The sequence below is a fragment of the Haliotis rubra genome, unplaced genomic scaffold, assembly GCF_003918875.1.
Source record: "Haliotis rubra isolate DU_JTF1 unplaced genomic scaffold, ASM391887v1 Scf788, whole genome shotgun sequence".
NCBI classification, from domain to species: Eukaryota; Metazoa; Mollusca; class Gastropoda; order Lepetellida; family Haliotidae; genus Haliotis; species Haliotis rubra.
In genome coordinates, this window is record NW_025767510.1 from 183,138 (window position 1) to 194,051 (window position 10,914).

Genomic DNA, 10,914 nt, shown 5'->3' on the forward strand with positions numbered 1-10,914 from the left:
CAAAAACATTTCTTGAACGTTTAACCAACCAGGACTTCCTGTGATCAAATGATCATTGATAAGCATCCAACTTTATGATTTACAAGAATCACTTCCTGGCAAGAAACTCAACCACAACAGGACGGTGAATGTAACAGGTTTTACCTTGCCCTGTGAAACTAAGGGTCCAGAGGAGCGCCAAATGCAAATTTGGGGGACCTTATAGGCATGAGTGAGTGAGTGTTTAGTTTTATGCCGCTTTGAGCAATATTCCATCAATATCACGGCAGGGGAAACATTTAGTTAGGAATAAAGTTCTCCCCAAGTCAAACATTTAGTTAGGAATAAAGTTATCTGTTTATCAAGATTGAGACCAGAATGATGCTTAATTTCAGGCTGACCCAAATTAGACTCAAGTCATTTTTATTTGATTTATTCCCCAGGGTCTGGGAGAGAGACTATCCAACCCTCAGTCAAGAATTACATATTTGTATGATACCAAACTTTTGATTTGCTCCAGACAAACAGGAGTTTGTGCAAACTGTACACATGTGAAATTTTAGACCAAGAGAGTGACAAATTTCAGTCTGAGGCAATAATAATAAGAATAATAATAATATCACCGTGGATTCGTTTTTTCTTTTATTCTCTGGAGTGATGAATAGACATCCCCAACCTTAGATAATTAAGGTATGTATGCATTAAACCTTCGATCTGTCGACCTGCAGTTGGTATAAGTAGCATATCAAAGTATAAGCTGTATAAATATCAAACCTAATACACCGAATCAAAGCATGGGGTAGCCTAGTGTGGTTGATGGCTTCGTCCACGCCGAAGACCGAGGTTGAATCCCCACATGGGCACAATGTGTGAAGCCCATTTCTGGTGTCCCCACTTGATGATGTTGCTGGAATATTGCTAAAAGCTGCGTAAAACCAAACTCAGTCAGTCAGGATCCAAAGGTGAGATCCAATGTGTCAATGACAGAACATGCTGAGGTCCACCATTCAATGGAAAACCTTAGCCCACTTGTTGTACGTGTACACCATGACTGTGACCTACCCTTTATAATACACACTATAGAGGTGAAGCTGTGTTAATGTCTAGGTGTGGTGTGTACCCACGCATTGGTATTAGCCCTGTGTTACCCTATTGCATTTACCCTACTCTCACAAATGGAGTGACTCTCATGGTTCCTTTCATGCTATATGATTGAAATGTTTTCAAAAATGGTTAAAAGTCTCTGGGTAGAATTTTTACCAGTGGCTAATAGTTGCTATGTGTGTCTCCCAAATCCTAGAGAATATATCAAAGAAGGGCCCTCCTGAAGTCTAGATTGATTTGGCAAGTCTACATTGCCTCAACTCAGAAATCAAGGATTGTTCAGGGCTCCCTTTCGATTTGTTTTGTCGATAAATATTTTTAAAGTTAGTTTTGAATAATGTCTTTCCTTGTCTTGGACTGAAAACATTTCCTACTTGTGGATGATCCACACATAAACATATCAACTTTCTCCTATGTTGTTTAATACCACTCTCTCTAAATGATAGCAATCATAAATAATCGAGTCTGGACCAGACAATCCGGTGATCAACAGCATGAACATCGATCTGCACAACTGGCATGCATCAACCAAGTTTGTGAGTCTGACCACCCAATCCCATTAGTCGCCTCATACAAACATAGGATGCTGAAGACAATTCTAACAGTATCTTCACTTTATTGCCTATGTATATGTATAATGAGATATCTATTGTAATGAGTGTAAAAATCATCAAAATACAAACCCATTTTCCAGCAAGGTCATGGCCACCACTTCCTGCACTCCTGGATTCTGGCTTTTTTCCTCAGAAAACTGTTCAAGATTCCAACTGGCAATACGAAACACTCGTCTGTTTTTCCACTTGAAATTAAACGGTGCTACTTCCGCCCGAAAGGGTTTTTTGGAAAGTGGACCGAGTATATCCACCAAATTTTCCATGGAAGCTCTGGAACTATTCCTTCCGATGTCAGTACCTTCACAATGACTATCATTATTGCTATGATTTGGCAACCCTCCATTTGTGTACACACTTGGTTTCTTTGCAGCATCGATGTCATCTAATGTCAAACTATGCTGTATTGCACTCAGTATACTGGACCAATGCCCTTCACCTTGACTAGATCATCGATAGATTTAAACGGACCCTTTTTGTCACGATATATCACAATATTTTCAGCAAGACTCTGACCAAGACCCTTGACCTTCATCAGCTGGAAGACATTGGCTGAGTTCACGTTGACCTTGACGGGGGACGTCCCGTTTGACTTCTTCCTCTCACGGTAGCTTGACGTTGTGCTGCTGTTCAAATCCGATTTACTGCCATCGGGTGAATTACTGTGTAAGCTGGGAGTGCGTTTACTACTGACACAAATCTCAGATCGAATATGACTCAATTTTGTAGCACCAACGCCTGATACTAAGGCAAGGTCTTCAATTTTCTTGAAACTGCTGATCTGTCTCCTGTAGTCGATAATATTTTGTGCTGTTGATCTGTTTATTCCAGGAAGTGTCATCAGCTCTTCCTCCGTGGCTATGTTAATGTTAAGCAAGGTCGTAGTTGTTTCCGCTATCATCATCGCCAAATGAAAAATTAAAGGTGGCGTTTAAATTACGCCGATGACCCTTGATGCGGGGTGTACTGATCTTGTTTTCCCTGCATTCCTCGAACGATCGTCGAGGTATGCAGCAACTGTTTACTGCACCCATCTTGTTCTGCTTGTAATATGACCGCCAATCTCAGCTTGTCATGTGACGTCCTTCATTGGGCTGATTGGCTGTTAGTCTTCTACCTTACTGTTTTGTTTCCTTCATAAGTTTATGCCCTTGAACAGTCTTGTTCTTGTTATAGGCCATTTCCTGAAATGGTAAAGAAATATATTTAATTTCACGGTGTGAAAACAAGATCTGAGGAAAATAAAAACAGTTAAACTTTTCTGATTACTTAATAGCAGGCCTGGGACAGTGCTCAGTCATAATAGGGCCCGTAAGTAGGTCACTGCACTTCGCAAGACCTAGTACTTCCAGTGACAAACAATGTTTCATACTTTTTCAAATGGTCTCATGATTGTCAGTTGATGGTAAGGAACCGACAATCCTTGCAGGAATAACAAATTTCCGATCTAACCATCACCAACTTAGCCAACTATAACGACTGCCAACAGCTGTGAGAGTCGAGCATGGTTGTACACTTGGTCCAGACAAGGAAAGTCATATTTGGCTGTCGTGAAATTTGGAACCAGAACTGGTCCTTGAATAAATGCTTGTCACCAGATATCTTGTACTGGAAGTAAGCTTAGCCCTGTCTCTCATATTGTAAGTTAGCGCACACAAACGGAGCTGGGAACCTCCCGAGACTTACATGCCCTATATTGACACACATCACACTAGTGAGGTCACGCTATGCGATGCATGATTTTACAAAACAGGAAACAGAATGATTTTTAGTCTACAGGTAACATTTTGTAGCAATTTCTTCACTCATGTTGGTGAAATATATAATTTCCCCTCCCACTAATGGTGTCACCTGTGCCTTCTTGTGAGGACCCTTGAAATTAGTTACTTAGGGTCCTGAACTCCTAGTGTTGTAGGGCAAGGTAAGTCCTGATGCAGTTTCTAGCATCAACAATAACCTACATGTATTAATATTCAGTTGTAGTTAGCGTGTGTATCGTGTCTAGGGATATAGCATCATTGTCATTGCTGCCATCACCTTCAAGCACTGAGGTATCAACCAGCAGATATTGACCAAAAATGGCTGACCTTAAACTAGAATAATGGCAACACATGCTTTCCTTTAGCAGTTGCAATTTCAGACCAAAATTTACACAATAGTCCCATTATAAACTAGAATTTCATCAATTTGTAAAAAGATGTCAGACAAAAGGCAAACGAGTATGTGAACTTTGCCAAGTGATTCACAGGTTCACAAATCTATTCAACAGAGACGAGTTATTGGAATGGAATGAGCAGACGGCAACAGCAACACGTGGAGACCTGTCGATCCATCAGTCTTGAATCTGTAAAAACACATCCTTCTTCTGCTGGTTGTCACGCCAGTCATAGTTAAATATGTCATGTTAAGAAGCAAGACTAGTTCTTGCTGAACATATAGAGATGATCGATTTAATAAAGACATCTGATCATGCTACAATATAACAGAAGCATAGATGTTTGCTATGGAACCAACCACATGATATCCTGTAGGGAAGGTACATCGTATATAAATATAAACTGTCACAAACTATGCTCAGCAGGCATGAAAACGTAATAATTCATTTATTGAAGATGAGGAGATGTACACTGAGTATTCTCTCTTGACTATACACTGGGATTTATTCATGATTCCAAACTATTGATCTATTGGATTATCAAAAGGAAATTTAGGAAAAAAATGTGATCAAAATTGAGATTTTTCAATATTGCCTTACACTTCCTTTGTTCGGTCACTGAAATTCACTGATGACACATCCACAAAGCCATCACATCAGTTGTAGGTGAATACTGAGGTTTGGGATATATATATTTTTAATTCTCACATAATCCTGCTATACAGGTCTCTGATTTTCCGTGCATTGTAGTACATGGTTTATGGTAATGCAGTATTTTTTGCTAATATTTGTTGGAGATCTGGTCTGTACATCAGCCTCTGAGCAGGTTTAGATACATTCCTACATGAAAAAGAGGATGAAGTGTTTACCATTGTGCAATTACGAAGGTGAATACTGTGGGCACTGCTCAGATCATACACAAGACTAAGGCAAGGCACAAACTATAGGTTTCCAATCTTGTGTATCTACTCAGATCTCAAAATGAGTGAGTGAGTGAGTTTAGTCTTATGCCGCACTCAGCAATATTCCAGCTATATGGCGGCGGTCTGTAAATAATCCAGTCTGGACCAGACAATACAGGGATCAACAGCATGAGCATCGATCTGCGAAATTGGGAACCGATGACATGTCTCAACCAAGTCAGCGAGCATGACTACCCGATCCCGTTAGTTGCCTCTTACGACAAGCATAGTCGCCTTTTGTGGCAAGCATGGGTTGCTGAAGACCTATTCTACCCCGGATCTTCACGGGTCATCAAAATGACATTCTGTTTCATACTGACAACACTAAACAGGAGTCCTGTACTTACAGACTGGTTCCTTACTGCATTTGCCCTGCATCACCTTTATGCTAAATAAAGACCAATCTTTCATACAATTTTATCATGGGAATTCCCTTTTTGTTTGACACCCCATATCTTTCCCTGCCTGGTGAGAAATATTACCAGTTACCATTTCCATTCCCATAACACATATAAAAGAGAAATAGGACAAAAGTAAATCAGAGCTGGAATGCTAAATAATCCACCTTTCTCATGCCTTGCACATACTTCTCCAACATAAAACATTTTGTGAACTCAATGTGAGTAAAGTTGCGTGTTAACTAAACCACTGAGAAAATGAACCCTCCCTTCATTTCACACGTGAGTGGTTTTCGGTTATGCAAGTCAAAGAAATCCTCCCAAGAGGCAGTAATGTCATTGACAACAAAATATCATTCTTCCTCCGCGTGAAAGTGTACTTACTTGAGACCCTTGAGTTTTGCTGAGGGACAGAATATTTTTTCAATACTGCTTAAATATAAATATTAAAAAGACCTGTGAAACAACCTCCAATTTCATCAGGGCATCTAGCATATCTAAAACTGGTCCAATTTAGATTTGTACATTTGTAATTTTTCTTATCCTCCATCTTTTAAACAGTAGTCAGTTCCTTGTTCCAAAACATCAAAGGGTCAGCTTACTGCTGCTTATACTCACGTCAGGCTTAATTCCAGCATTAGCATGACACACCATGACACAACTGGAAAACTGTCCATGCAGTGCTAAACCACTCTGACTGACTGACTGACTGAATCACTCACTCACTGACACTTGCTCACTGTTTTGAATCTCAAGACATACCAGCAAATCTGCTTTACAACAGTCAGTGAGCTGTCTCCATTCTGAAATATTCCATAATCGACTCCACGATCCTTGCATCAACAGATGTGAGTCATAGTAATTTGCATATCAAGCCATAACGGCCATGAACACTGGATTCATCGGAATAACAATGACTATCTGCGAGTACTGCTTCCATGCTTTGGCCAATGTTAGGACAAAGGAATAACCCTAGCAATCCTAGATCCTAAAAACTGATTTACTGATATCTGACTTACAAAATTGTCTTGTTTTAGAACAGTGGATAAGAATCAATATATTCTTGTTGACTTCTGGCATTGCTACAATTGTCTCTATTTACATTTGATTCTTTCAAAACGAAATGAGAAATATACACAGTACCAACTCGGTTAACTGTGTATTATCTAATAACTCCACTATTCTGGTCTTGAAATAACTCAACATATATTTCATATTTTCTGCGTACTATCAGCCAACAAGGTGTCCTTGTGCGATATTCACAAGGGCTCATAAGGGTGCTGTGTTCTAAAAATATAATTGAAAATAAAATTGAATAAAAATTGAAAAGTATTTGTTCATTTAAAATCATGGTTATCATCATCATCATCATCATCATCATCATCATCATCACTGTCGTCATCATCATCATTGTCGTCCTCATCATCACTGTCATCATCATCATCACTATCATTATCATCATCATCATCTGTAGTCGTCATCGTCGTCATCATCATCTGTAGTCGACATCATCATCACTGTCATCGTCATCATCACTGTCGTCGTCATCATCATCATCATTATCTGTAGTCATCATCATCATCATCATCTGTAGTCATCATCATCATATGTAGTCATCATCATCATCATCTGTAGTCGTCATCATCATCATCATCATATGTAGTCATCATCATCATCATCTGTAGTCATCATCATCATCATCATATGTAGTCATCATCATCATCATCATATGTAGTCATCATCATCATATGTAGTCGTCATCATCATCATCATCATCATCATATGTAGTCGTCATCATCATCATCATCATCATATGTAGTCGTCATCATCATCATCATCATCATCATCATATGTAGTCGTCATCATCATCATCTGTAGTCGTCATCATCATCATCATCATATGTAGTCATCATCATCATCATCTGTAGTCGTCATCATCATCATCATCATATGTAGTCATCATCATCATCATCATATGTAGTCATCATCATCATATGTAGTCGTCATCATCATCATCATCATCATCATCTGTAGTCGTCATCATGGTCATCATCATCAATATTTATCATTATTGCTGTTATCATTATAACATTTCTATTGTTGTTGTTGTTAGTCCATCAGTAAACACTATAATGGACCAGATATCCCCAGACATGGTTTTCTACCTGAACATGATCAATTCTGCACTCCTATTCCAAGCATCATAGACGAACCCTGTTACATTGTATCAGTCCATAATACTTAAACCAACCCTCACCAAGCTGAAACTGACAACAGCGCATTCCCCTGATAACCCAGTCGAACCGACAACTCACCTGATGCTCCACAACCTGCTGGTAATGTATATATCTGACACTCCACACAGCAGCACATACAGTGTATCCATACGAAGCCAAGGACCTTCTGCTGACTGTGTGTCACGGCAAACACCACGGCCTTGGTGTATTGAACAGCTACTATTGAGCTGTAACATGTGCGATTTAATTCAAGTGCAGCACGCTTACTCCACTTTTCATGCTACTTTTTGCACTGGGGCTCGCCGTGGCTACCGATCCGTGACGTGTGACCACTATGTACTTATCCTGGTCATGTCTGTTGTACGTGCCTTCAGCACTGATCGCAACACATGGGCAGGTGTACATCTGATGAATTCCTCTCAGCACTCGAGCAGATTATAATTTCTGCTTCACCTGCTAATTATGTCTGTGTAAAACGAGAACAGACTGAACTGAAAATTGTTTTGACACATCGGTGAACTGTAACTGAGGACATCCAGCACACTTGTTCATTAATGGCTACAAGCAATATTTTGAATTCAATATTGAAAACTCAATATATGATTGCTTTGTTCAAGGTGTGGGTGACACAAAAATGTTGTGGGGGTGGGAATATGATTGCTTTGTTGAGGGTGTGGGTGACACAAAAATGTTGTGGGGGTGGGAATATGATTGCTTTATTCAAGGTGTGGGAGACACAAAAATGGTGTGGGGGTGGGAATATGATTGCTGTTGAATTGAAGGTGTGGGTGACACAAAAATGTGGGAATATGATTGCTTTGGGGTGGGAATATGATTGCTTTGTTCAAGGTGTGGGAGACACAAAAATGTTGTGGGGGTGGGAATATGATTGCTTTGTTCAAGGTGTGGGAGACACAAATATGTTGTGGGGTGGGGCTTGGGGTGGGAATAATCAAGGTGTGGGAGGTATTGTTTTGTCAAGGTGTGGGTGACACAAAAATGCTGTGGGTGTAAGGGTGCAGTGTATGAAATAAGCCAGAAACGCAGCTAACTTCAAAATGTTACCAGCCCAAATGGAATTTAACCAGACCAGACACCAAGACATGGTGAATTTACTCATATGTATGGAACATCTAAAAAAAATTACCAGACCATCAGGCTGGCTTGCTGTAAATTTTGACCGTCCGTCAGAAATCTAACCTGTCTTGGGCGGTCGGACGGGCCTTATTTCATACACTGAAGGGTGTTGGAGACACAGAAATGTTGGGTGTGGGGAGCGTGATTATTGTGGGTGGTTTGACCTCTCTGCCCTGCCTCACCTGAACACTGTGTATGAATGTGTTGATATACATAACAAGCTATTTTCAAAGCTGTTACACAAAATGCCTTCCCAGCGGCGGATCCAGAGGGGGGGTTCAGGGGGTTCGAAAAACCCCACCCCCTACCCCACCCCTTTTGAAAATGACTTAAGATCACATTGAAGATATTTTTTTGCGTTGGCGGAGCCAATGGGTGGTTCAGGGGGTTCGAACCTGGATCCGCCCATGCTTCCATATACCCCTTGATGGTCTATGATTATGCAACTACATACATTTGGTCTTGAACCACCACTAAACCATCATGTAGCAAACATGAGTATCTTTTTCAGTTTTAATTTGGGAAAATTGTCATTGTCTGTTATGATCATAAGCAAGCACAAAACAACGAATGATTATGAGACTAATATTTAGAAAGGTGAAATATATACCAGAATGACTTATAACTCATTAAACAAGCTTCAATTTAATATCAAGGTTTTACCTTGATTGTGACTGTGAAGAGCTTCAGATTAAAATCAAGATTAAGTCTTGACTGAATTAGTTTGAAAAATATTCAATGAGGGACAAAACATTCATGTCAAAAATTGATGAGAGCATAATATTCTATTAATACTAGATGTAATAAGAAATTCCTCCCTCACCCTGAACTGACAAAGGTTCATTCAGTGACACAGATAATCAGCTGTTTAGTTCAGTCTTCAGAGTAACATACAATTACAACACTGAACTTTAGCCTGTGGAGATTCCACCAACCCAGGACCTGGCAACCAAACAAGAAACTGTGTAACCTGGCCGAGTATGTCACCTTGCTAATGTGGTCTGGTTCCATACTATCAACCACTCGTTTCATTGGACAAGGCTCATTATGAACAGCTGTTGTGATACAGTTTCAATGATACTTAAGATATCAGTACAGTGTTCCAATGTAAACAGGTGCTCAATCACAATTATGTGGTCATATTACACAGAGACATATTCCCACCACACCACCACTTGCTTAGTATCACACAATGTATGATGTGTAAAGTCCACTTTAAGCAGTGTGTAACATTAGACCAGTACAACCCATATTGTACTGGGAGCAACAGGTTCCTTTTCGCCCGGTTCCCAATTGCGCAGATCGATGCCCATGCTGTTGATCACTGGACTGTCTGGTCCAGACTCGATTATTTACAGACCGCTGCCTTATAGCTCGAATATTGCTGAGTGCGGCGTAAAACTCAACTCACTCACTCCTTTTCGCCACTTCCATGACGTCCATACAGTGTTAGTCTGTGTTAGTCCCTGAACCACATTATTTTTATTTTCCCTACTGCCTAGCCCTCCTAGACTTACGCAAGTCTCTAAGGTAAAAATGAATAGTTAAAATGATAATTTCTAAAAAATAATAAATAACAGATTGAGGTCTTGTCTGCTTATCTAGATTTGCCTCTTCGAAGGATAGCATTACTATACATCCATGGGCTCAGCATTCAGTACAGCAAGGCTATAGCCCTCCCTGCAATACTAGAGCCCTAAATGAAGTAAGTCTAGATTCCCTCTGGAATTCCTATCTGACTGGGGCTCCTTTTCAATTTAAATGGGTTTATTTGTTACTATCAAAATTTATATATTCAGAGACTAAGCAGTAGTCTAATACAGTGTCTGCAGGCTGTTTCTAATCTGTATAACAGTCAGGAAGGATCTAGTATTTCCTCAATGTTCTTGGACTAACAATTGTAACACACATATTATCTTCTCATCCAGTCAGCTGGTGAAAGGATCAACCATTTGTTTGAAATCAAAACATTTTTTATCAGAATGAGTGAGTGAGTGAGTGAGTGAGTTTAATTTGCTGCACTCAGCAAAAATTCCAGCTATATGGCAGCGTTCTGTAAATAATGGGAGTCTGGGCCAGACAATCCAGTGATCAACAGTATGAGCATCGATCTATGCAAATGGGATAAGATGACATGTGTCAACCAAGTCAGCGAGCCAATCCCCTTCAGAGCTTAAATTTTTTCTCCACATAAACAGGTGCAGAATTATTTTTTTGAATACATATAAACAATGATCAGCATTGTTGGACATCTTACTTCTAAGAAATGGGCATTAGACAGGTCAAACTAATAGAAATAATCTACAAATGGCATCCTGTTGTTTGCAATTA

At 39.8% G+C, this 10,914-nt stretch overlaps 1 protein-coding gene across 1 annotated transcript in view; it reads right to left on the reverse strand.

The window, feature by feature from the left end:
• Nucleotides 1-7,797, reverse strand: part of LOC124261062 (endonuclease/exonuclease/phosphatase family domain-containing protein 1-like) — a 30,854-nt gene extending 23,057 nt beyond the window's left edge. The window contains 4 exon segments of the mRNA XM_046695382.1: nt 1,767-2,115; nt 2,118-2,571; nt 2,573-2,878; nt 7,525-7,797. Of these exon segments, the coding sequence (XP_046551338.1) occupies nt 1,767-2,115; nt 2,118-2,571; nt 2,573-2,728 (959 nt within the window). The 5' untranslated portion in view covers nt 2,729-2,878; nt 7,525-7,797.
• Nucleotides 7,798-10,914: the final 3,117 nt, after the last annotated feature.